The 27,923-nt window shown below is 44.1% G+C and overlaps 1 protein-coding gene across 2 annotated transcripts in view; it reads right to left on the bottom strand.

Moving 5' to 3' along the window:
• The window catches only part of LRP1 (LDL receptor related protein 1), a 374,671-nt gene that overhangs the window by 115,986 nt on the left and 230,762 nt on the right, over nt 1-27,923 (bottom strand). For both annotated transcript variants that reach the window (XM_075591499.1, XM_075591500.1), the window contains exons 18-23: nt 27,713-27,829; nt 26,358-26,438; nt 19,696-19,863; nt 10,373-10,555; nt 9,352-9,552; nt 6,990-7,235 (exon numbers count right to left, since the gene is read on the bottom strand). In XM_075591499.1, the coding sequence (XP_075447614.1) occupies nt 6,990-7,235; nt 9,352-9,552; nt 10,373-10,555; nt 19,696-19,863; nt 26,358-26,438; nt 27,713-27,829 (996 nt within the window). The remainder of the gene's footprint in view (nt 1-6,989; nt 7,236-9,351; nt 9,553-10,372; nt 10,556-19,695; nt 19,864-26,357; nt 26,439-27,712; nt 27,830-27,923) is intronic.

Below are 27,923 nucleotides of genomic sequence, written 5' to 3'. Positions count from 1 at the left end.
AGCCAAAACCTCTAAATTAACAAATAATTGGTTAACTGAGGAAAAAGTTCACAGGCGGCTTGATAAAATTCAAGTAAATAAGGCACCTGGCCATGATGGCATACATCCAAGAGTTTTTAAGGAGCCAAGTTCAGTAATAACCAAACCATTACATTTAATATTCAAGGACTCCATTTCCACAGGCTCAGTACCACAAAATTGGCATAAAGCCAACATGGCGCCTATATTTAAAAAGGGACCTAGATCACAACTGAGGAATTACAGACCTGTAAGTCTGACTTCAATAGTGGGGAAGCTACTTGAATGTTTAGTAGTGGATAATATTCAGAAATACCTAATGGATAACAAAATGAATAGTAACCGTCAGCATGGATTTATGAAGGATAGATCTTGTCAAACTAATCTTATTATTTTCTTTGAGGAGGCAAGTAGGAATTTAGACCACGGTAATGTAGTTGATATGTGGTCTACTTGGATTTTGCAAAAGCTTTTGATACGGTTCCACACAAGAGGATATGACAAAATTAAGCAAATTGGACTCGGTAAAAATATATGCACCTGGATTGAAAACTGGTTGAAGAATAGACAACAGAGGGTTGTCATAAATTGAACTTTTTCAGGTTGGGCTAAAGTTGTGAGTGGAGTACCTCAGGGATCGGTACTGGGACCCTTGCTTTTTAGCTTGTTTGTTAATGATCTTCAGTTTGGCAGAGAGAGCAAAGTCTCAATTTTTGTGATGATACTAAATTGTGTAAGATAGTAGAATCAGAGCAGGATGTAATTTCTCTCCAGAAGGACTTGGAGAGACTGGAAGGTTGGGCAGGTAAATGGCAGATGAGTTTAGTACAGATAAATGTAAGGTTATGCATTTGGGATGCAAGAATAAACAGGCAACTTACAAATTAAATAGGGATAAATTGGGGGAATCCTTGATGGAGAAGGATTTGGGAGTGCTTGTAGACAGCAGGCTTAGCAATAGTGCCCAAAGTCATGCAGTAGCGGCAAAAGCAAACAAAATCTTATCTTGCATTAAAAGGGGAAAGGATGGAAGGGAAGTAAACATAACTATGTCCCTGTATAAAGCATTGGCAAGACCAAGTCAGAAAGGAATTTTTTTTTCCTCTTAGGAGACATCATTGGATGATGTTTCACTGGGTTTGTTGTTCGCCTTCCTCTGAATCAACATACTGTAAATACAAATATAGCATAAGTATCGGTCGTCTAAATTTAGCATAGGTTGAACTTGATGGACATATATCTATTTTTAACCTCATCTTCTATGTAACTATGTAACTGTGCTTAGAAGGCAGAGGGGCGTCCAAAAATAAATCCTTTTTTTCTTCAAACGGAAAGTGGAATTATTAGTCGGCCAATAAAAAAATGGCTACTCTGGGATTGCACATACAAAAAAAGTAGTGGTGTTCTGTACCGCCGAGGACCATCACACTTCCTTGCTGTCGACATCAAAGGTTAAAAATATATATTTAAGTAGTTAGACTTGTTTCATTTTGTTTACTTTGCCACCATGATTTCATTTGGTGGGATTGAACCTTTAATGCCCTAATTCCCTCACGCTTCTATTAATACTGTTAATTTAGGAGTTAGAACAGCGGGGGATGAGGGGGGGAGAGGGGGTGGGGTATGGGGGGCTCTGGGGTGCCATGAAATGTCACCAGGGGTTTCAAAAAACAATATATTAATGTTGGATATTTGACAAGCGTTACTTTATTTAATGTACTTCTAATGTGCTTAATTTAAAAATTCACAGAAGGCAATAAAAGGTTACATTATATTGATAGAAATATGTGGTGGAGAGATCTTCATTAACAACAGTTATTCAGATTGTCTAGTATGTTTATTTATATTAGATTTGATGTATATTGGATAATCAGGGACGTCACAGAGTCCTCTGCATAAGTATATAAAATGTTCAGCGGGTCAGTGAAAGACTAAACGCCGCTTGGTCAGAATGATAATGAGAACGCGTACTGCATGGAATCCATGTGACAGACCCGCATAATGTACACACACACACCCTGTAGATGGCATATTACTTTTATGGGAGTGGAATTTTTGAATGTACCCTTAAACCATTGGCCACTGCTTGACATTAGATTTGTGTTTAATGAGAAGTTTGATTGAGTGGAAAAAGAGAACTGTTTGGAATGCTGAAGGAGCGGCTCAATGAGTAAAGGCATGGACTGAAAACATGACACAGAGTTTGAATCAGGGGAACCTGGTTCTATTCCCGGTGTCGGCTCCTTGTGACCTTGGGTAAGTCACGTTATCTCCCTGTGCCTCAGGCACCAAAGACATAGATTGTAAGCTCATCTGGGCAGGGACTGTATCAATCCTATGTGCTGCGTAGAGCTTTACTGTAATTGGAAAGCGCTTTTGAGTCCCATTGGGAGAAAAGCGCTATATAAAATACAAGTGATTATTATTAAGGTTTATTACAAGGTTATATTTGAAAGACAATATTTCCGGACTTATGAGAAAAGAAAATCTGCAATCCATAGAAATATTGAAGCTGGAAAGGTGGCAGTCACATCGGTATACACCGCAGACCTGCGCATGTTGAGCGTAGGGAGCATTCATTATACCAGCAAAGAAGACAATGATGTACAGTATAAGGAACTCAATAGTACACCAGATAAACAAACAAAAAAAAAACAAGTATATTGTATGGGGCACCCACCACTGGATCTACCATGTTAAGGAATTGCATTTTGATTACAACAAATACAAATACCACTTGTGAGCACAGTCACGTCTCAGAAAGGCCCACAAACCTGCCTTTCTCCATTATCTCGTTGCATACAGTGCTTCCACTGCAGCCAGGGATTCTGGGTAATGACATGCAAATGCGCATACACTGTGTGTCAGTGCATTCTGATCACCAAAAAGGAAAGACAAATAGGACCCTGAATCAAAACAAAGTTGCTGCAACGACTCTCTGACCTACAAAGAGAAGGGTTGTTGTGTTCTTGGAGGTTAATTTAGGTTTGTTGAAAATATCTGTGCTGTGAGAGATGGAGACTGGAAAAGGTTGGGAAAGATACACATTGGCACAGCTGTTTTAAAGCTGCCCTTCCTGTGTTTTGCATTTGCATCAAAAGTTCAGAGAAGTTCCCTGCTGCAAAGGACAAGCTACATTATAAAGCTAAAATGAATATGACTACACAGTTCCAGCTGTCCAAAGCTCCTTCCACTAATATAAACCTAAAAAAAAAAAAATCATTATTGGCCCCAGCCAATAGCTACAGATAATTAATTCCACATTGACAAATATCTGAAGCCTGCACGTAATTGGAGACCACCCCAATACCTCTAAGCCAAATAGAGACTGAGCCAAGATACTAATTATCAATATACAGTGCTCCCCAGAGGCAGAAGTGAGAGTGAAGGGGGGGGGGGGTAAGCTGGACAGGAGGGGAGAAAGAGGATGGGGGGAGGAGGAGGAGGAGGAGGAGGAGGAGGAGGAGGAGGAGGAGGAGGAGAAAAAGGATGAGGGGAAGGGGGAGAATTGGGGGAGGGTGAGAGAGAGAATGGGGGAGAGAGAGAATGGGAGGGGAAAGAGAATGGGGCGGGTGAGAGAGAATGGGGAAGGAGGGGGTGAGAAAGAGAATGGGGGAGAGAATGGGGGGGAGAGGGAGATAGAGAGAGAATGGGGGGAAAGAGAGGGAGAGAGAGAATGGGGGGAAGGAGAGGGAGAGAAAGATGGGGGAGGGGGAGAGAGGGAGTGGAGGGAGGAGGGGGGAGAGAATGAGATGAGGAAGGGCAGAAAAAGAATGGGGGGAGGAGGGGACGAGAAAATGGGGTTAGGAGGGGGAGTGTGTGTGATTCTTTAAAAATAAAATGGGGGTTGAGGGGAGGGGGGTGCAGTTGGTGGAATTTTCCCCAGGTGTAAAAATACCTAATTTCTCCTCTGGTGCTACCTAGTTATTGTCACTAGAAACCTTACCTAATTATCCCTATAATTTTATATATTTCAATTGGTATCACATACTTTTTCTAATTATACTTTTCCCAAAACATAAAATGCTGCTTTTCAACTTTTGCTTCTGGAAGGAGAAGCAATTTGGCAGCGAATGGGTTATCACATATTCATAGATATTGGAAGCAAATGCAATACAACGCAAAGTGAGCTCTTCACATCTTCTCAGAGCGTACAGAATACCCAGACTTCTGGCATCCGTTTCCTAGCACAATAGCGCCATTATAAGGCTCTGTTAATATGCTGGCTGTGCCTCTCAGAGAGGGACGGGAGCTGGATAAATAGGACTGTCACTGTTTCCTTTGGCACACGTCAGGAGCAGACTGAACTCATTTGATCACTATTGGTGCCCCCAGGGCTTGGAATGAGGATTAGATACAATGTGTATTAATACTGTAGGTGCTAGACAAGAAAACAGGTATACAGAACACCAAGGGGAACAGCATCAGGGCAAAAAGGAAATGTTAATGGTAACCTGTATCTCTTGTGTGCAAAATAAGTTCATTCATAGGGGATGGATAGAGAATAGTCAGAGGGTGGAGGCAATACAGAATCTGAAGCCTCTGAATGGTTTAAGACAGTGATTCCCAACAGGGAAGGGTTCAGGAACCCCAGGCGTTCATAATGTGTTTTCCAAGGGGCTTTCTCCCCACAAATATATAGTGGCAGATCCTAAGCTGTATAGTGGGTTCCTGAGACCATATGTGGGGACTGTGCACTTAAGTATTGGACTGTATATCAATGACGGTAGCAGCCTCCGAAGTCAATCCCCACAATGCTTTGCATCCACAGCAGCAAGGAATTGTGGGGTGACTTTGGAAGCTACACCCCGCATGCTGTCTGCACACAGTGACATGTAGTTTGGGGCCTTATTAAGCGTGTCTTGCCCCAGAAGTCTAGGATACTATGCTACCTGGGATTGGTCAAACCGTTGTTAGCAGTAGTCTGATGAGTAGGCAACGAGATTAATTAGGGGTTTCGTGGGAACAAACATTTTCTAGCATGGGTTCACATTGTAAAAAAGGCTGGAAACCACTGGTTTAGGAGATGGGTGATGCAGATTCAATAATCTCTACAGCACATGGATTTCAAACCTAGGACCATACACCTCAGGAAAAAATGCATGTCTATAAAGCCTGTCTCCTTAAGGCCTTGAGAATGTAGGCCAAAACTTCTCTCTTCTAGGCTTCTATACGTAGGAGATGGGTTCTGGGATTTAGAGGTCATCTCTAGGGCTGGATTGAATAGGGCATAGATGCAGAGATACATGTACAAAGCCTCAACAATTCAGGGATACATGCTGCGAGATACAGCTTCTCATCATGTGGCCTTTTTACCCTCTTGAGTAAACACTAAAAGATATGGGAGCGATGACCGTGAGACACAGATAATAACCTCTGAATGAACACCTAAGGCTAAGGTCCCGTTGCACGGCTGGCTTGCTTGCCGGCGGCGCGTGCAACTCGCTGTACCGCGATCTGCGGTCTACAGGATACTTTTCTCGGAGCGGGGGGGGCGTGGCCAAACGGGTCGGGGGGGGGGGGGCGCGGCCATGACGTGAGGGGGCGCGGCCATGACGTGAGGGGCCGGAGCGGGAGGTGGGCGGGAGTGGGAGGATTGACAGGGAGGGGGGGGCGTGGCTTGAGCGGAGGGACCCGCTACTCTTCCCCCCCCTCCCTCCACGGGCTGCAGGTAAGTAAAAAAACCACACACACGCAGGCACTCATACATACATACATACATACATACACACACACACACACACACACACACACACACACACACACACAGACAGGCACTCACGCACTCATACACACACACACAGACAGAGACAGGCACGCACGCACTCAGGCACACACATACACACACACGCAGGCAGGCACTCACGCACTCATACACACACACACACACAGACAGAGACAGGCACACACATACACACACACAGGCAGGCACGCACGCACTCAGACACACACACAGAGAGGCACTCATGCTGCTTTCACTCCACACTCCTCCCCGCTCCCCGAAGCCTCTCCTCCTCCCGCAGCCTCCCCTCCCCATTGGCTCACAGCCACACCACGTGACGCGTCAACGCTAGGAAACACCATTCTCTGGTGTCTCCTAGCGGCTGACGCGCCACAGCGTGTAGTCAGCTGTGCAGCCAGTGGGGACCGGGACCGGCTCGCGAGGATTCCCCTGCTGGTGGGGAACTCGCTACATTGCCGCCCGCGCCAATGAGCGCAGCGGGTCCCAGGCCTAATGGGATCTGGCTCAGTAAGAGAGGCCAGTTACTTGCCTGAACACAGATACACAGCCTCTTAAACTGGAGTGCTCGGATATTAGACTAAAGAACCAAGGAAAGAGGGGGAGGGGAGAGAGAGGGAAATGAGGCAGTCACAATGAGGAATTGCTGTGTGCGCGGTGGCAGACTTATTTATGCAACTAAATAGTGAATGTGTGCTGGAATAAATAAATCAATAACATGTCTAGGGAATATGAACACATCGATGTTAAATAAATCCTTATAATATTTGACCATTTTCAAGTGCAGCTACTCGCTCCCGCTATGCTACTTGCCCTTTTGCATGGCCATGGTATAGATCAGCTAGCACCTAAGGCCGTGATTATACAGAAACATGTGTGTCGCGCAGCACCAAAACAAATACTATGCATCCGCTCAAAAGACTTATCCTAACCGTGACCGTCGCTTGCTACTGCAATGCGGCGACAGTTGAAGCGTTTTCCAAATTTGTTTCTGGTTGCGACGACCGCATCACGAGACGCAGCCATCCAATCAAAAAACAGATTTCAGCCTGCAGTCGGACGCACAAAAGAATGTGCTTGTGCGCATGTCGCTCTGCGACGTCACAGAGGCGCACGCATGCATTGCAGTGCATTAGTATAATCGGAGCCTAATGTTGGACAGCTGTTGAGATTTCACCAATAAGAGAAATGTATCAAGTATTTTACACCTTCTCAGATGCAGGTTACATACCTAGACTTCTGCAGCTCTCCTTGTCTGGCTCCAGCATCCAGCCCTCATAACAGGAGCACTTGACGTTGTGTTTCTCCTGCTCGCACTTCTGGCTGCAGCGCAGATGCTTGGCGCAGTAGCTTTGGATCTGGCAGGTCTTGTTATCGTTTCCCGGTTCCATTCCAAGAGGGCAGGAGCACACAATTCCTTCCCCAGGAGCCACTGTGCAGTTGTGACTGCACCCGCCATTGTTTAGAGAACACTGATCTGTTTGTGAAGGAACGCACAGGGAGGGAACCAAGCTTCAAACACCATTTGCAGGAAAAGTGATGCATAGAATAGACTGCATGTCCCTTATGGCAGCCATGTCTAAGTCATAAAGGCCTACAATAAATAGACAATCTACCATAATCTATAGACTTCAGAGACAATCTACTACAATCTTTTACTATGTCCTATTGAAAAAAACACGGTGACAACATTTGTTAAAATACATTAAAGGAGTATCACAACCCCTGTTATAATAATAAATCTACGTAAGTACCAGCACTCACTGTCTAATAGCTAAATGATGAAAACAGTTGTAATGCAGAATAAACATTTAATAATAAAACAACGAACCAGAAATAAATCAAATGTGTTTGCAGAAACCAGTGTCACAAATGGGCATGTCACAAAGTTAGGGGTGGGGGGGGGAAAGGAAAAGGGGAAAAAAACATGAAACACAAGGAATATACACAAAAAACAGAGAACGGCAAGTATGCTAGGGGGGGCGACGTTTCCAGGGACTACCTCTTCATTTGGCCCATTCCCCCTGGTACTAAAGGTCCCAGAGGTACTTCCCTAAGCCTCCCTTCCCCTATAACTGGTCAAATCAGACACCCCTGAAAATAGATAGCAAACATACAGTGTAGGCTAAATACAGCTAAACAGCTAATAGCAGGGCAGCAAGAATCCACTAAAGTCAATGCCAGTAGTACAAGTACCACAAGACACTGTGGGCAATGGTACAGTAAAGGCTGAACACAGCTTGCAAGAAAGCAGCTTGCAAAGAAGCACCAGGAGTCCACAACAGTCAATGAAAGGTTTAGCAAATGAAGACAGTAATCAAACCCTGTGGCTCTGCTCCTTGTGCTCATGTCTTCATTTGCTAAACCTTTCATTGACTGTTGTGGACTCCTGGTGCTTCTTTGCAAGCTGCTTTCTTGCAAGCTGTGTTCAGCCTTTACTGTACCATTGCCCACAGTGTCTTGTGTTACTTGTACTACTGGCATTGACTTTAGTGGAGAGAAACCTGCACAAGGACTTCCAGGCCTCTAACCCAGCTGAAGGTATCATTGCCACACTGATGAGACGAGCCTGGAGGGAGTTACACAGTATACAGCATCCACCTGGGGTGGCAGTCCAATCTGCCAACTGCATATATACCACTAACATCTTGTGAGTAGATAGACCGGTAGAGCCAAGATATTGACACCTGATTGGATTTTAGTCTCAACGTCTGCACTTAAATTTGCATTGTTTTTTGTTCCTTTATTTCCCCATATTTTGCTCCTCCTGGATTGTCTGAATTATATCATTCTACTTGGAACCCGGGAAACAGGTTCTGCCAGAGGGTTTGAGCAGGGATATATTATTTGAGCACGTATTTTATTGTATATTGCACTATTAACTTGCACGCAACCACTATTTTATTTTAAGTTGTTAGCGCCTTATATTCACTATCATTCACAATACACATGCCCATTTGTGATACTGGTTTCTGCAAACACATTTGATTTATTTCTGGTTCGTTTTATTATTAAATGTTTATTCTGCATTACAACTGTTTTCATCATTTAGCTATTAGACAGTGAGTGCTGGTACTTACATTGATTTGTTAGTACTATACAGGGGAATAAGGGTCCCCTTTGGTTCCGTGCACCCTGCAATTGCATTAATTTAACACTATCAGAGTGCTGTCTATCGTCCCCTTTTACCCTGTTATAATAATATTTGCTGCAAGTTGTAATACCTTTTAATGAAACAGCAGTTTGACATATATGTAGTTGTACACATTGTTGCAAGATCTTGATATAAATACATATACACAGTTCTGGCTCAACATATATATATATATATATATATATATATATATATATATATATGGATGATGCTATACTGTATACAGATAGATATACATACATAAACAAATATGATCAATTATGCTCATCTACCTTCTACCACCAGGAATACACAAATAGAATCATTAGTGAAGTGATCCCTTCTTGTATGAGTAGGATGGTCCACATGGAATAAGTCCCTGTAGAAAAGGCTACATTCACCAACCATAAGTTTCCGAACTAACGTGAATATGAGATTTGTTAGTGCCTGGCTCACTTACCACATAGCTCTCCCTCGTCAGATCCATCCCCGCAGTCATCCTTCCCATCACACAGCTTCTCCGGGGGCAGGCAGATGGAAGTGTTGTTGGCGCAGGTGTGAGAGGGAGACTTGCAGATCAGCATCTCACAGTTCTCCTCGTCTGAGTTATCCTCACAGTCGCTGTCCCCATCACATACCCACGCTTTACTGATGCACCGCGCTGGAGTGAAAGTGGAGAGAAATTCAACCGTAGGTATATGCACTGCAAGCATTGGGCAACCAAAAGATAAATCATCCTCTTGGGGGCTTTACATAAAACATTATCAATCATGTATTAAAGACCTCTGACAAAGAATAAAATTAAATTGCATTTCATTCCCCAGATCACTGTCCTATACAGTACTATAAAACATACACGCAAAGTTTGTCATGGAGTACAATATATGTATGCACTATTAAAAGCCCATATTGATTGACAAAGTGTATTTAAAATAGTGCAACACACAGAACATGATGGTGTATACACAGCTATAGTGTCAGATACACAAACTGATGCAGTCCACCCAGAGCTCTATAATAGAATACTCACTCTGATGCAATGTATATACAGAACTACTGCATACTAGTGTAATACACCATCATCTTTAAACAGTCTGCACAGCGCTACACTTCACATTCAATTTTTATAAAGCCTCAAAGCACATTAAGACTCGTTCACTTACATTCATAATCATTGTAATATAAATTCAATATTGCATATCTCAGTGTTCACGTTTTACACCTCTTGAGGTTACACTTTATAAAGCGTGCTGCCTGCCTTTAAGCATTCATGTGAACAATATTGTTAAACATGATGCAGGCTCGGTTACAGTCTTATGATGTTACAAGGGACAGAATATTGAACAAATACATTGGATTTAACCATTTAGCACTGTAGTGGCCAGCAACTCATCAGGCAAATATAAAGGGCCCGCCAGCATGCCTTGTGTGTTTGGGCTCGGGGCAATACAGGACATACAGTTCTTCACTTCAGTGCTCACCAGAGTCCTTGCAGCCAAACTTGACGTTGGGGTCACATGCGTGTGTCACGCCCTCGCAGTTCTTCTCGTCGCTTGTGTCCATGCAGTCGGTGTCCCCGTCGCAGCGCCAGCGCATGGGGATACAGAGCCCGTCCAGGCGACACTGGAACTCATCTGTGTGGCAGCCACCAGGGGGACGAGTTGCTGCGGGGGTGGTTAGAGGTAGAAAGGTCAGATTATGGGATTACAGAAACATTACAGACATTTAATAAAATAAATCAGCCGTGCAGTATTAGATAATACCGCATTTTTAAAACAAAATATAATCTCTTAATGCCCTTTTTAGGGGTTTTAATATACTGGGCATCCTGTGGTTGCTCTAGCAGGGTTTAGCCCAACTTCCCAGCAGTGCAGCGTTTTGGCAACAAATGATCACAAACAGGAAAGTGTTGCAGTGTTCCCAGCAGGAGACTGTATCAGACATGTTAACTGTAACAATAGACAATGTTACCTAGTAATATAAGGTTACATTGTAGCTGCTGTTACACTGACTGAAGGATCGATTCAGCAGTGGCTCACATGAACTTAGGGAGCAGGATATTCGCTGATCGATCACAAGAGAATGGTAGTTTAGGTAATTCGTTTTCATTAAAGGTATTCTAATGCTGCATATAAAAAAATACAATTTGTTTTTAATAAGTGCTGTGAGGAAATGCTGCTTCAGGGGCTCATGAAAATAAAAAACATGGGAAAAAAATCAAATCATCCTTAAGCCCTTTCCTGCAAGAGAGGGATGCAACGCATTGCGCTGGCAGAGAAAGGGTTACAATACAAATGTTACCTTTCCAATTCCGTGGTCAATCAGCCGAACCATTTCCCCCCCCCCCCCCCCCCCCTTTGCACTTTTCACACCATCCACTTGATTATATATATATACACACACGCAATATAAAACAGTGTTTCCCCCACCGTTTGGGAGATCCGCCTATTACAGGGTGTGTAGTGCTGAGTACCTGCTGGTTCACAGAAGCTCTGAGGTTCACAGGACAGGCTCTTGGGGTGATAGCTGGTTGGGGAACACAGGACAGGCTCTTGGGGTGATAGCTGGTTCTCTCTCACTCTTGGTTCAGCAGGCTCCAGGAGTGCCGGAGGCAATCCCTGCAGGAGAACACTCAGATACTCCCCCTGATAGACTGCACTCAGAGGCAGGAGTCTTTTTTATTAACAGGAACAGCTTTTATTGTCCAATTGCAACAATCTGCATACACGGTGTATACTCTGCATACTCTGTGTATACTCTGCATACGCTTGGTTCCAGCCTTGTGATGGTCCCTGGACTAAACCCCCATGTGTGGGCCCCAAATTTCGGTCCTTGCTCTTCCCCTACTCCCTGATGGAGCAGGAGGTACAGTCCTCACTCCCACTCCCCTAAGGGAGGGGATGGAAGGTGACAGAGCCCTGTGCACCTTTTCCATGGGACCAGTCTCTCTCAGGGGAGAGACAACACTGGCTAAATTTAGGAAGTGCAGCCCCTTGGGGGAGGGTCCAATGTCTGAGCCCAGGATTGAATAGAAGAATGATAAATTGCTGCACACTATTATATTCAGAAAAAAGGGGATACAACTACCATTGCTCCTGGTTCAGGATTTTCTGTATCAATCCAGGGTATAACGAAAGGAAGAAAATCAGGGTTCCACAGATTTGCTCAATAAACTAATTTATTGCCAATAGACTTAACGTTTCGGCCATACAGGCCTTTCTCAAAAGCAGAAATGGCATGAGCCCAGGATTGGGCAGAATACAGGTCTTGTCCCACCCCCTGCCACTCAAGGGAGCTGCTCACTGCAGGGGAAACCCCGGATTAGGCCAAACACTGCCTGCACTATACCAGGATTTACATGTTAGGCAGGGCAGATCAGTAGCCAAAACCAGATATTGCTACACTCTACCTCTGGTGGAAAATCCCATGTCCCCACGTGGAACCGAATTTTGGTGTACCATCCTTCAGCTTGGAACAAATCTGAAACAGTTATACCATACAATTGACAGAGTACTTTTAACTCAGTAAGGCCATATGCAATTAACCGCATACCCTCTTATAACATTGATGAGTCACAGATCCCTCCCAACATGGAGAACCTTTTACCCCATCAATAATAATGAGAAGGGTTAGGCCGAGTCCATAGACGGACAGGCGGTGCTGAGGCGTGCGGACGCTCCGCGCTGAGCCCCTGCATCCTCAATGAGGATGCCTTTAGAGGGGGCTCACGCGAGCATTCTGCAGGCGTGCTGAAGAGTTGGAGGTTTCAGCCGAGCGCCAAGCTGTTTTTCAGCGCGCTGTCGGCTGAAAACCTCCAATCACAGCACAGCAGTGTCGACGTCACGGCGCCGTGACGTCGGCGCCGTGACGTCGACGTCAGTGCGTCGCGGGCGATTGGCCCAGCGACGTCACTGCCCCCGCCTCCAACCACCTCCCCCCAGCTCCGATCGCGTCAGCATCAGCGCGGCTCGGATCGCCTCACCCCTCTATGGCCCGGGCCTTAGGCTTTTTAACCAACCTGCCCGTATGTTCAGGGACAGTGACCGAGTACATCATCTTAGAGCTTGCTCAGACAGGTACTCTACCCGGTCTATGTAGATACCTCTACCTGCCCTCCATACCTCCATTAGATAACTAACCCGGTCTTCGGTGTGGAAGATGGAGTAACGACACTTAGAGGTCAAATAGGCTCGTCCGACATCCTCTAGCCAACTCTCCCCATTAGCCTCTATCTCCCGCATGATGGGCTCGGGGACATAGGGAAAATCAAACCCATGGTACTGCCTAAATCGTTGTCCTATCAGCCTTTCAGCCCCACTGAGCTTGGTCAGTTTACAGCCTCCTGGCCTGGTAATACCCAAAATAAAGGCTCCTCTGAGGGTTGCTAGTAGAAACTTATAACCAAGTCTGTGGGTTGTATGGCCCCGAACTTATTCTCCTGTTCTCTCTTCCTAATATTTTCGGCAGCCTCCTCTACGGAGAACTCCCCTTCCTCCCACCAGTGATCAACAATGTCCCCACAATTAGAAGGAACCTGGTCCTATTCATATAGAGGACATAACCCTGGAACATTGGGTCCCACCACCACGGTAGTACCTCCTTTATAGGTGTGGAGCATACTGACAAAATCAGACCCAGAAGCTCCCCATGAGGAAACCCCCGATGTCTCTGATTTGGTGGATTTGTCTTATTTCCCCCCAAAGGAAACCACACTCTCGGCTGTCACTTCCCATCTGAGTAGTCATCAATGTCTACCCAGTCTCTCCAGTCTTGGGAAGGCTTAACTACCTTCTTCTTGAGTGTGGTAAGAGTGGACAAGGCCTTAGGCTTCTCAATGTCTTTAAAGGAGCCAATGCTAGTGATAGGCCTACCCTGGCCTGTTACAGTCTGTATCCTGTGGGTTTCATTATCCATAGGAGCCTTGCAGCCCCGGCCCTTGACCCGGTCGTGGAACTGCTGCAGGACGGAATCAGGTAAGGCTGTACTCACCAGAGCGGGCACGGTAGTGTCCTCCGTCTCCTACCTCAGTGCCGATAGTCTCTTTCGATTGGTTACAGTATTCCCTCCCCCTGGTGGATTTAGGAGAGTATGGGGCACAATGTAACAAGGCGAGGCCTCGGCTTTCGTGCCGAGCCACTTAATACGCAGGGCGTAGCTTAGCTTTGCGCCAAGCCCTGCACAACTTTGCATGGAAAAGTTTGCAACTTTGCAAACGTTCCACGCGGGAAACAGCTATTTTGGCAGGAAACAGTTCCAGTCACTCGCTGCAGATGTTCTCTGTGGGAGAATGTAACCCAGGCTAGGCAAAACCCCCTTCAGTACTGTGCATACGCTGACAGTTCAATCCAAGTACACTGTGGCTCCCTATGCTCCAAGCTGCTACTAGCATTGTGATAGTTCCTCAAATGGAGGTTCTGGCAACCCTGGCTTTCAAAATCCCCCCTTCCTGGGACACTGCCCATTAACACCTTAATGCCACCCCGTTTGACCGTGATACTGCAGTCCCTTTCCAAAGTTTTCTGGGACCCACATCAGTCTCAGGGTGACAAAAAAACAGAAAATATGGCATGTTGCTTCAACACAGGTTATCTCATTAGGGCAGCGCAGGCTGCAGCTCCCTGGCGGGGAAGTTAGTCCCCTGATGTGGTAGACAAGAGTCCCCTGGAACTACACCTGTCCTCCATCCCTCTTTGTACTCAGCTTGAAAGCGTACCTTTTTTTCTCTCTTTGGCATGCTTTCACTGTAAAAGCCCGTCCTGTTGAGCATCTCAGCAGCGCCTCCAAATGTAACGGCGTTTCCCCCACCCTCTGGGAGATCTGCCTATTACAGGGTGTGTAGTGCTGAGTACCTGCTGGTTCACAGAAGCTCTGAGGTTCCGCCGTTGTTATTGGGGAAGACAGGCAGGGCCGCCAACAGAAATCGTGGGGCCCAGAACAAACATTTTAAACAGGCCCCCCCCCCCCCCACCGTGTCGGTGGTATTGTGAGCCTCCCCCACATTTCACACCTCACGAGCCCCTCTCTTCCCTTCCCCTTCTTCGTATGTATTTCTCTCCCTACCGTCTCACCCCCTCTCACTCTCCCGCCTCGCATGTATTTATCTCCCCTGCGTCTCACTCTTACTTACCTCTTTTCCTATCTCACCCCCTCTCTCCTCTCCCTCCGTCCAGTTAATTACCCCACGCTCACTCATTCAACCTCCCCCATCCCCCAAATGCATACAAAAAACCCACCTACCAAATACATATAAAAAAATACATATAACGCCCCCATACATACATAAATACACACATATATATACATATATATATATATATATATATATATATATATATATATATATATATATATATATATATACACACACACAAACACACAAACATATATATATATATATATATATATATATATATATATATATATATATATATATATAATCAAAAAATAAATAGATGATACCGTTCTGTGGCTAACGAAATGCTTTTATTTGTGCGAGCTTTCGAGATACACTGATCTCTTCTTCCGGCGATGTTACAATGAATGAAGCAAGGATAACTTAAAAACAGTGTCTCTTGGAATGTAATCTGTGCTGTTCCTTCCCCCGGTGTGGATGTGTTTTATGGCTAGAGGTGTCAAAAGGTTACTGTGAAAGCAACATAATATATATATACACACACACACACACACACACACACACACACACACACACACACACACACACACAAAAACAATACATATAAAATCCACTTAAATACATATAAAAAAAATCCCAATGCATCTAAAAAAAAGCCCAATCCATTAAAAAAATAAAACAATACATTAAAAAAACAACCCTCCCCAATACATATAAAAAATAGCCCAACCCATTTCCTCCCCTCACCTCCTCCTGTAGGGTCCCTTCTTTCCCCCCTCACCAACTCCTGTAAGGCACCTCTGCCCCCTCACCAACTCCTGTAGGGCCCCCTCCCCAACTCCTGTAGGGCCCCTCTCCCCCCTCACCAACTCCTGTAGGGCCCCTCTCCCCTCACCAACTCCTGTAGGGCCCCTCTCCCCTCACCAACTCCTGTAGGGCCCCTCTCCCCCCTCACCAACTCCTGTAGGATCCCTCCCACTCCCAATCTCCTCCTGTAGTGTCCCTCTTCCCCCTCACCTCCTCTTGCTCTTCACTGGTAGGGCAGACTGTCTCCTCTCCCCGCGCTCCTCCTCCAGCATAGACAGCCTCTTCCCGTCGCGATCTCCATATCTATGGCGACAGAGCTGCCTTGTGGCTTCCACCACCCAGACACTGCTGTAGCCCTAGTCCCGCGCAGGGCACGTGGTAAGGAGATGCGCGTGGCTCTCATGGGTCAACCTGCTACAAGCGTGCGTGGAACGCTTGGCTGACGGCCTTATTTTTCCCCAGAATTATTTTTTTCCTGAAACGGGGCCTGGCGGCGGCCGTACCCCCTAACTCACCGGGTCCGGGACACCAACCCCGGCAGACCTCTCCCCTGTTGGCGGCCCTGAAGACAGGACATGCTCTTGCGGTGATAGCTGGTTCTTTCACACTCATGGTTCAGCGCCTCTATCCCATGCAGGCTCCAGGAGTGCCGGAGGCAATCCCTGCAGGAGAACACTCAGATACTCCCCCTGATAGACTGCACTCAGAGGCAGGAGTATATTTTATAAACAGGAACAGCTTTTATTGTCCAACTGCAACAATCTCCATACACTGCATACTCTGAATACACTTGGTTCCAGCCTTGTGATAGTTCCTGGACTCAACCACATACATCTGAGAGGTAATCATATATATGCATGTGTCCTATATGTCAGAAGTAATCATATATATGCCTGTGCCATACATCTCAGAGGTAATCATATATATGCACGTGCCATACATCTCAGAGGTAATCATATATATGCACGTGCCATACATCTCAGAGGTAATCATATATATGCATGTGCAATACATGTGTGTGTATATATATAATGTTAAAAATGGTTTTTGAAGCAAAAAGTGGCACTGTGTGCTCATTTGCATGTCATTTCCCAGAATCCCTTGCTGCAGTGGAAGTGCTGTGTGCTGGGTGATAATGGGGAAAGGTGGGGTTGCAGACCTGCCTAAGACATGCAGATGAGCATACAGTTGTATTTACATTTGCATATTTGCTTTGCTGTGGAGGGTTTTTGTCACTTTTTTTACTCACCATAACTTTAACTCAGTATTATGGTTGGCCCATCCTTTAGCTTCTTTGCATACCCAGTTAATCAACCCCACACTGATGAGACCCATAAAGGTCGAAACAGCTGTCTGTGGGTGGTTTTCTGGGTATGCACCTTAACCCTGGCTGTGCTCAAAGCTGTGACCATGCAGCAAGCTTAAGCCTATAGGGAACCATGTTAAAAATGGTTTTTGAAGCAAAAAGTGGCACTGTGTGCTCATTTGCATGTCATTTCCCAGAATCCCTTGCTGCAGTGGAAGTGCTGTGTGCTGGGTGATAATGGGGAAAGGCGGGGTTGCAGACCTGCCTAAGACATGCAGATGAGCATACAGTTGTATTTACACACACATATATATATTTATATATATATATATATATATATATATATATATATATATATACATACACATATGTCCTATATGTGAGAGGACCAGCAAGGGAAAAAGAGAAGAGACGGGTCGATGGAAGGAGCAGGCATGTGTCGCCCACCACACACATCAATATCTTTGCAAAGAGAAACACTACGCAAAGGTGCAGTGCCTCACATATTGCAGGTCACCTTGTGAACAACCCGGTAAAATGGAAACGCGGCAAACTGATTTACAAATACTTTTTTTGTTCATCGTGTGGTTTAAAAAGAGACACATCATCATTATTTAATCTATTAGGGATATTCCTCACATTGGTTAACTTGAAGTGACAAGACTTCAAGGCAGAATTGTTCCTATCAACTTTAATTAAGATGCACGACCAGCAGGAACTAATGGCAGTGGCATGTTCAATAGGTTAAATGGAGCAGATGGGGTCATTTGTAAAGAAATCAAACAGGTACAAGTATTTTCCTATAATGTTTACAAACTTTTATTGCTTCCATAGCAACCACATGATTTAGTCTTCATGGCTAGCAATGCCAGCATAATCAGTTTAAAGAGATTAAGGGCTTCGAATAAAAACCAGATAACATTCAAATAAAACGGATCCAAAGTCATTACAAACGCAATCATTTTTACACAGGAATATAAAAAATAAACTGCTCCGGTAACAATATGCTAGGATAGATGGCTACTGTGAATGAAGAAACTTACCGTATTTCCTCGATTGTAAGACGCACCATCAATTTGGCCCTTACAATCGAGGAAAATTACTTTTTCACCGATCATGTTTCAGGAGAGGTCCCATGTCAGCGGACGATGAAGTGGGCGGTGGCGGCAGGAGAGGTGCCACGTCTGCAGATGGTTGAAGATGGACAGCGAGCGGGTGTGCGGCGGCAGGACAGGTCCCACGTCTGCAGGTGAATGAAATAAGAAGATAGCAGGCGGGCGTGCAGTGGCGGTGGCGGCAGGAGATCATAATAGCAGGAGAGCTGAGCAGCAGCAGAGCGGCATAGGGGAACGACTTGGGAGGTGCACGCTGTAACCGGAAGTCAGACACCGGTCAACTTCCGGTGTTACAGTGTACATCTCCCAAGCCATTTCCCTATGCCGCTCTGCTCCTGCTCAGCTCTTGGGCTAGTATGATCTTCCGCCGCCAGTGCACGCCCGCCCGCTGTCTTCTCATCTTGATTCACCTGCAGACTTGGGACCTGTCCTGCCACCGCACTCCCACCCGCTGTCTACTGTATCTTCAACCATCTGCAGACGTGGGACCTTTCCCGCCGCCGCCCGCTTCATCCTCCGCTGACATGGGACCTCTCCTGAAACATGGTAAATGAAAAGAGGGGGTTAGTACTGTAGACAATTTTTTATTTTTTAATACATTGATTCTAAGACGCACCCCGATTTCAGACATGTGAAAATCGGAAAAAAGGTGCGTCTCAGAATCAAGGAAATAGTGTAGATCAGTAGAAGCAGTTTCATCTGCTGTGCATTCGGTAAGCAGAAATTTCCCCTTAAAGAGGCAATGCAAGCAAGATCCTACATGTGTGTTTTTTTAAATAAATCAGTTCTGTAGTATTAGATACTACTTTCTGCATTTTTTTTTAAATGTATTATCCAACTCTAAATGCCATTTTAATTAGTTTTAATATACTGAGCATCCTTTGAATTCTATAGGCGGTTTTAGCCCCCCTACCCAGCAGTGCAAAATATTTGTAACACTTTCCTGTTTGTGATGATTTGTTGCCAAGATTCCCAGCAGTTTGAGCTGCAAACTGTAACAATAGATAATGTTACCGTAGTAATATAAAAATACATTGCAGCTGCTGAGTTAGACTACCCTTATAGTGCCGGCGATGACGACGGTGACGTCAGGAAAAATCAAATTGAGATGACTTTCAGTGATCGCGACCACGCCGCCGCGCTTACTATAAGCGCGTGCAACGGCGGCAATGCATTTGTTTTGACGCGACGTCGCATCGCTGTCGCCGGTGCAGGCACTGTAAGCGCAGCCTTACATTGACTGAAGGATTGATTGCAACTGAAATGCAGCATTAAGCAGGATCTCTGCTGACCGGCCACCAGAGAACAAATTGATCAGCAGCTTAGGTAATTAGTTTTCAATAAAAGTAATCAAAGACGACTGCATATATTACAACAAAAGTGCCGCCTGGATTGCCTCTTTAACCATACCAGGGCTGATGGGGCAGAATAGTTGTTTGTTACCTTGGTTGGTGCAGTTGGCATGGGTCTCATCGCTGTAGTCACCGCAGTCATTGTCGCCGTCACACGTCCAGTGCTCCGGGATGCAGCGGCCGCTGTTGCACTTGAACTGGGTGCTGGAGCAGGAGTGGCTGCAGCCGTCCTCGTCACTGTTATCTCCACAGTCATTGTCTGAAGAGGGAGCATTTCCGTTATCGCCAAGTAAAGGGGAGGTAGGAGCAAGGAGTCAGAAGGAGGAGAGGAAGTGAAGCACAGAGGGGGATCACCCACCAGCAGAAAGAGTCACGCACAGCAGGGCTCCTTAACTAGCAGCACGCAGGGGGCCATGACGTGGCCCCTGGACTCTTAGCCACGCAAGCAATTAGTACTAGATTAGCAGGAGCAAGGTGCATTTTTTCCAACTAAAACATCTCAACTTGTACAGAAGTTATAGGCAGCGGTGCGCAAACTGGGGGGCGTGAGATTGTTTGGGGGGGGGGCGCGGGCAGTTGCAGAGGTCCCGTGCTCTTCCCCAAGGCATTTAAATAAAATGCCGGGGGACCGCGCGAGGCCTCTGCAACCTCTACTTACCGAGGTTCAGCCGGCTTCGGGACGCGTGACCATGGCAACGCGGCGTCATGTGACGTCAGGGTTGCCTTGGTAACGTGACGTCAAATGACGCCGTGAGGTAAGGAGGAGGGCGCACAATGGAGGAGAGCAGGCAGGGGGGGCGCAGCAAAAAAGTTTGCGCACCCCTGGGTTAAGGTAATGTAAATATATATATATATGCACAAATGTTGAAATACTATGATTTTTAAGTTTTGAAATCTAATCTAAAATTACATTACAATTAGCTTGTGGCTCTTCTGCGCCAAAATATTTTCTGACTTGACCCCTTGGAGAACTGGTTGAAGAGTCCTGATATACAGGGATATTGCAACCAAAACGCCCTAGAACATATACATAATATAATGTGTGGTCACGTGCCATTGTCAGATGGTTACTAAACTCCAGAGGTGTTTCCTAGCCATTGCAACAATGGGTTCAACACTGGGCAGGAAGATGCGTTCACTTCCCAGTGGGCCTTAGGCGGGGTGCTCTGCTCGGTATCCCCCATGGTTTTTATTTTAAACTTCACATCCTCATTTAGTGCAATTTATTTTCAGTTAGAGGTGCACGTTGATATTGGTTTTTGTTGTATATTTGTTTTGAACCTTTTTCCTTTTCTGGTTAGTCCTGACAGGCTAACCAGATGCTGCACTTACTGATTGGCTGGCTTTGTCAGCCAATCCGATAAAAGGTTTAAAAATAGATCTAGATCTAAACTGGGCTTCAGGTTATATGGGGTACTAGCAATATTCTGTCAATTGATGATCCACTAGTAGCCACTGTTACTGATAAATAAATGGCTTTACAACTCCAGTTACGTGGCAAGCTATAAATATTGCCTTTCCTCGGTCTGTCTCTCTGTATACATGCATTCTATGCAGATAGGCACAGATTTACTAAACAGAGCTAAGCCTTAATGTGCCTAAAGGCCCATTGCCATCATTTAGTAAATAAGGAATCAAGTTTAATCATCAGCAACGTTAATTTATCTTGGATAGAAACAAATTCAATATCAAGCTCTTCAGGCTGGCGTTCGCTGCACACATTGCAGAGTACAATGGCTCCAGTTCCTAAACATAGCTTGATGGGAAAACTTTAGGGGCCATCATTAGTAGGTTGGGGATATTAATTTAGTGGAGCATATGTGAGTAAATGCTGCAAAGCGGCCAGAATATGCATCTACGGTGACAGAAAAAGAACTAAGGATCTGCGAGGAAGAGGGGAGAGGAAAACAATATATTAACATTCACAACACCCCACCCCTCCCTTAAGCCTAGCTGAAAGCATTGTCCCTTTTATGCTGGAGGGACCTGAAATCCATTACTAAACAATGCATTGCAGGCCTCTTCGACAGAGAAGGATTTAACCAGATCACTGCTTCACAGGCTGGAGTCCTCTTTGGCAGTGATAGGTTGAAATGTAGGTGAGCAAGAAAACAGCTCCCTCCCGACAGAGATAGCGTAATACCCGACCCATATGTATCCCCCAAGCTCTATCAACTACAAAGAAAATTAACACAGAAACTGCATAGATCATTACATGCACCATGTCCGGAGGGGGAAAGCAAACCAATGTGTTTACATGGGACCTGGACACAAAAGCGTTAATGCCCTTTGCAGGGGTTGTGGAAACTAGGATAGTGAATCAGGGTATGACTAGGACCATTTGGTTATCTGGTTTTTCCTTGGTGTCAGTAGAACCCCATCAGGTTTCTGTCAATTTGACTAGGAGTTCCAATGATTTTTACATAGAAGAGATATTCCTAAGAGGAGGGAGATTTTTTTGGTTGTTTTTTGCAGTAACGCACTACCGTAAAATATTATTGGGATCTTAACAAGGGAAATGTTTTAGATCATTCCCATTTTTAAATGTTGACATCAAATGGACCCTGGGACGTACAGTCCTTTTTATTTAAAGGACTATACAGGCTGTGATGCATTGAGGCAACAGACAAGAAAAGAAGGCTGGAATAAAATTCTAAGAAGGAAAAGTCTCCCTCCGCACACTAAATACTGGATCAATGGTAGTAATAAAGCCACGGAGGAAAAATCCCATATATAGCCACCTAATAATGCTAATAAAGAGATACGTAAATAAAATCAACTTTAAAAAAATGGGTCCCAAAAGACACCAGAAAACTCTAAAGACAATCAGAACTCCTGATGCAAAATGATATATCAAAGTATAACATGTATTAAACACACATTAATCAAACAAAATGCCAATGTATTGTACATCAAATATATCACCTCCCTACTAGCCACACACATGGCAATATATCAATACATAAAATGCTGAATACATGAAATGTGTGCATCCCTATAAACGATGGTCTCCATATCGCATTAAAATACATGCATAAATAACAGAAGTTAATAAATTAATATCTATCAAGAAACAAAATAGCAGATCTAACAACACTGCTTAATCAATCTAATCAATATGTATACACGAGTCAACATAGATGCTCTAAGTGTAAATGATCCCTGCAACAGTAGGGAGCAATAGAGCTCCTCTCTGACTGTAATCAAAAGCTGGGTTTCACACACAAATAAATAAATGCACTAATAAGTAGTGATGGCACAGTCAGCATGTGAAGAGAACTCATCATTTGCAACCAGACGATGCCCATTCCCTTTGTGTAGGTGTGCAGTTTTATCATCAGGAGACAGGCATGGTGGCAGATAGAGGTGCTGTCAGCAGCAGCGTATTTCACTTACAAGCTTTACACCCGAACGAAGCCTGTAAGCAAAATGCACGTCTGGCTGCTGCTGCTGACGTCACCTCCGTCTACCACCATGCCGGTCTCCTGATAATACAGCTGCAAACCTACACATGTTTCAGGGATCATTTACACTTACAACATCTATGTTGATTTGTCTGCATATACATTAATTAGAATTATTAAGCAGTGTTGTTGGATCGGGTATTTTGTGTCACGTTAGGTTTCATTTATTAACTTGTGGTATTCATGCAGGTATTTTATGCAAAACAGAGACAGTTTATATGGACATATATATTTGATATACACAGCACCTTATGTATTGATATATTGTTATATATGTGGGAGAAGATATGTATAAAGTTTTTTATACGTTATTTTCTTTGATTAATGTGGTCTGTTTAATAAATGTAACAAACATTGATATCAAATTCTCAATGTTGGAGCTGCATAATATTCCCAATGATGTCTTTGTTCCTGAGCAAAAGCAACACATCTGGGTGGATCTGATCTGTTGCGCTTTTTTGCGTCCCTTAAACTACACCTTATGCCCTGAATCAGCATGCCCTGTTGAAGCTCCTTCCTTATACAGTAAGCCAGGCCTGCACAACTCCAGTCCTCGAGGGCCACAAACAGGTCAGGTGTTCAGGCTATCACTACTTCAGCACAGTTGGCTCAATTAGTGGCTAAGTAATACTGAGTCACGCTCAGTAATACTGAGCCACTAATTGAGCCAGCTGTGCTGAAGTAGTGATAGCCTGAAAACCTGTCCTGTTTGCGACCCTCGAGGACTGGAGTTGTGCAGGCCTGCTGTAAGTGCTTGAATTAAGTAAGGGGGCAGACAGTGGAAAAGGAGGATCTTAAACCATCACTTCCACAACAATTTTTGCTCAGCTACCTTCCTCTAGTTAGAAAAGTTTATCACAATTGGGGCTGTGCAGGTCCACTCAGTAATGATTTACATTGCAATATGTTGATTTTCAGACTTTTCAAACTAATCCATTACTACTTGGATCCATGGGCCCCTTCTAACAAGACAATAAAAGAACAGGCTACTGGATGTTTCTTGGTATTTAATTTATCGTAAGCTTCAGACAGTAAGTTTCTGGCGGGGGCTGCTGCTCAGAATCTCTACTGTTACTATAATTCTTATTTGCATGGATGGTGCATGTTGATCTATGCACTAACCGGCAGGCTTTGGACAGTTCTTTTCGTCAGAGCCATCCCCACAATCCTTTTCTGAAACACAGAGAAACCATCCAAAGACAAGACATTCGGCACATTGAAGACACAGAAAGGAGGAGAAAATACAAACAAACATGATAATAGCGACACAAAATAGACAGACTTATATTGCACGGACGTGGACAATCTCGATGATCTAAATAGCTTCCTCAGATAAGCCCTCTGATGCTAGAGGTGCCTACAAAACACTGCACAATGCTGCAGGCTTCTCAGACACTTCGTTACGCACTTGGGAAGATGGATGGTAAAAATCAGTGACTGGTTGGATAAGAATAAATCTCTGGAGATAAGTGGATAAAACACAAAAGGGTTTGAGATTTCTGTTTATGGGCAGGCAAGCTTAATACTGCAACATAGCACAGGTGTCAAATATTTAGACCGTAAGTAAAACTAGTAGTCCTAGTTCAGAACACAATTTCCAGATAGCCAACAACATATACTTTTCATACACCACATAAACCTGGTGTGGTTTAGGATTAAGAGGATAGGATTAGAAACACATGACAGAGGGCCAGATTTATTAACCAGCGCTGTGCTATAAGTGCTATAAGACACTGTGCAGCCCACTCAATTAGGGTGGGCACTTTTAGTGATGTTTAGGTTTTGGATCTAATAAATGTAATATTTACATTTTGGCTTTGCAAGAACTTTTTTTTAAATGTTTTTAGATATGTGAACTTTTGTGTATAAATTCGGAAGTATTTCCATTCGTGAACCCAAAAGTTGTCCCAGTTCATAAAAATAAATATATAAAAATTAACCAAAAAAATAATAATTCAGGTGAATAGTCAGGATAGTTAGGAAATATAGATTACAGTGTACTACACAACTTCCTTTGAGTCTCTTTACAGCACCATATTGCAACCCCAGTATTGTCAGCCTTACTCTGCATCAGCATGAGATTCAAGTCTGTTCTTTGTTCTCCAAGCCTACGGCTTTACATAGAAATGCACCACTGTTGGACAACAAGGACTGAATTAAAATCTCATGAACGCATTGAGTCAAGTTGGTAATACTGTGTGAATATTATATATAAAAAGGATATTTACTAACCATGTTATAGCTGTTGGAAAAGTAGCCAAGGGGAAAAAGGTTGACGAGACCATCTATTAAGTTATGCTCACCAAATGACACATGAATACTAACTTACTGTAACGCTCATATTATGAGACCCTAGTTGAGCTCTGGTTCTCAATGTCTCAATTTTCCATTGAAATGCATGACCAATGAGAACAAGAATGCACTGGGGTTACAGCTACAAAAGCAGGACTGGAAGAAGAAAATCTCATGGCCACATAGGGCCAGGATAACAATACTGTGATCTTATCCAATTATCAGTCTGTGGGTTAGGCACCAAAATGAAGTTTCCTCTTGGGAAAGAAACCATAATGCCAGTAAGTCATTCTCCATTCAGCATTGCATTCACTGTCAACGTTACAATACATTAATGTTTGTTTTTTTTATAGTTATCCTCCTGTAAAATGCGTAGATAAGCTTTTTAAGAAGTTAAGATTTATAAACGCATCACGGTTTTTAGTCTGATATTTTTTTAATTTAAGGAAATGCCATTTTAAAAAAATTAAATGTTCAAAATTTTACGGCTCACTTACAGATTGACAAGCTTTGCTCTAATCGTTTGACACCCCTTTGATGGGACCGATGACCTAGCATTTTATTGTTCCAAATAATACCCATGTAATAACCGTCATTTATGTTGTTTTCTTAAGAATTACTTTGTAGGCCCCCTTAATCGCCTCAAAGTGCTGGCAAATAACAGGTGTTCTAACTTAAGCCTGCATGGAGGTTACACGAGTCTATACTAGATTGGAATAACACAAGCAGGACCAAGTTACATCTGGTAAAGAAGAGAACTAGAGCTTAGACCTGCGGTTTCCTCTCTTCCCAAGTAGATCCCTAGGTTATGATCACTTTTCCTGCCACTCGTTCCTTGGCAGTATCTCTTCTATGTCAGTGACTTTGAAAGCATGTTAGACAAATCAGATTGGCACTTTGGCCCTAGCACTAGCCCTTTACTTTATCACAATACAATACCCCAAACGTATGGATTTTTATCTGTACCCTACACAAAACTTGCCACGGCAACACCTACCATTATCACAGCGCCAGTTTATGTTGATGCAACGTCCACTGTTACAGGTGAACTGAGTCAGCGGGAAGCAGGTCGGGTAAGCTGTGGAAATAACCAAGGACATTAAATTCATCCACAGATTCAGGCTCCAGTGTACCCAACTGCCAAATAAAGGGTCATCCTCTCGCAGCCCCCAAAGGCTCCTCAAGTAGAGAAAGGGTTTAAACAACAGTACTCACTGACAAATAAGCATGCAGTTTTCATGCAATAAATATCGCTCGCAGAATTACCGATCTAACGCCTGTATTACCATGAGATTTTCGTACAGTTCCCCAAGTTTCCATTCTCCGTAGCAATATAGGACCAATTGGATTTAGAGGTAGAAAAAAAGGACTGGCTCAAAATCTCATGATGACAAGGAACCCAGTGAGCAAAACCATGCTGGTCTTCAAACAGATCATCAACAGGATGTGTCCTGGCAGAGGGAAGACCCCCTATAACCTTTTCTCGAATCCTCTCTTTAAGCACTAATACTAGGTGTTATTTATGTGTTAAACTGTGCTACAATGCAGGGATGCATAATCCTAATAAGCTAGGTGGGGCATTTCTTAGTGTTTAATAGGAAATAGGTAATATAGGAAAAGAAAGAGAAAGTGAGACATTACATTCCCATCACTACTCATACAGTCAAATATAATTCTGCTTATTTGGCCACAAAATTCACATGGAGGGGTGTGTGCTACAATTTTGGTAATATAGAGTGGGGCAGTGAGTTAAAGTGGGAAACTGTGTTATGTATTTATCACAGTGTCCCGGAGACAAAACTAGGACAAAGAATCTGCACCAAGGAAGTAAACGTGTTGCTTTCAATAGCATGTTGTTTCCTTTTACTCCAATTTTAAAGTCCAATTACTTGGATGAATAGACACTTTTGAATCGTAACACATTTGAAACGCCAATGATTTGCAGCGATTAGGTGCTTTTTCAAATTGTAAGCTTTCAAGTCATTTAGAAGTCTTCTTGAGGGGGAAATGGAAGGAAACACAGCACTGTGGTAGGAGACCAACATGGTTTTGGCAAACTTTCAGGGTGACTAGTGTGGAAATTAAAAAGCTGGAAGAAAGTTCTTGGTAAACGAAATTCCACCCGACCTTGGTCTATTCCCAACCAAAGTCAAATGTTATTATTGTTTACTATGAAGGGTTAACCTGTGCTTTACAGAGAAAGCATACATGTGCTGCAGAATAATGCGGGGTGTTGGTATAAAGGATGGAATGTTACGGTACATGTATGCAGCCCTGGAAAAGGGGAAATAATTCAGTGTTTCAGAGGCTGGATCTGGATCTTGGAAGGACATCAATCGTCACAGAACTCACCGCAGGTGGAAGATTCATCAGAGCGGTCACCACAGTCATCATCCAGGTCACAGGTCCATGAAATGGGAATGCAGCGGCCACTGGCGCAGGAGAACTGGTTGGGAGGGCAGGTACGAGCTGCAGAGAGAGAAGGAGATGAGAAAAGAGGAGAGAGGGTCAGAGAGAAAAGAAAGGCCAAAAAGAAGAGAGAATGGAAGAAATAAGAGAGAGC

This window comes from Ascaphus truei, chromosome 3, assembly GCF_040206685.1.
Source record: "Ascaphus truei isolate aAscTru1 chromosome 3, aAscTru1.hap1, whole genome shotgun sequence".
Taxonomy (NCBI): domain Eukaryota; kingdom Metazoa; phylum Chordata; class Amphibia; order Anura; family Ascaphidae; genus Ascaphus; species Ascaphus truei.
The sequence above is the reverse complement of the archived record's forward strand: the minus strand, read 5'-3'. Positions and strand labels throughout refer to the sequence as shown.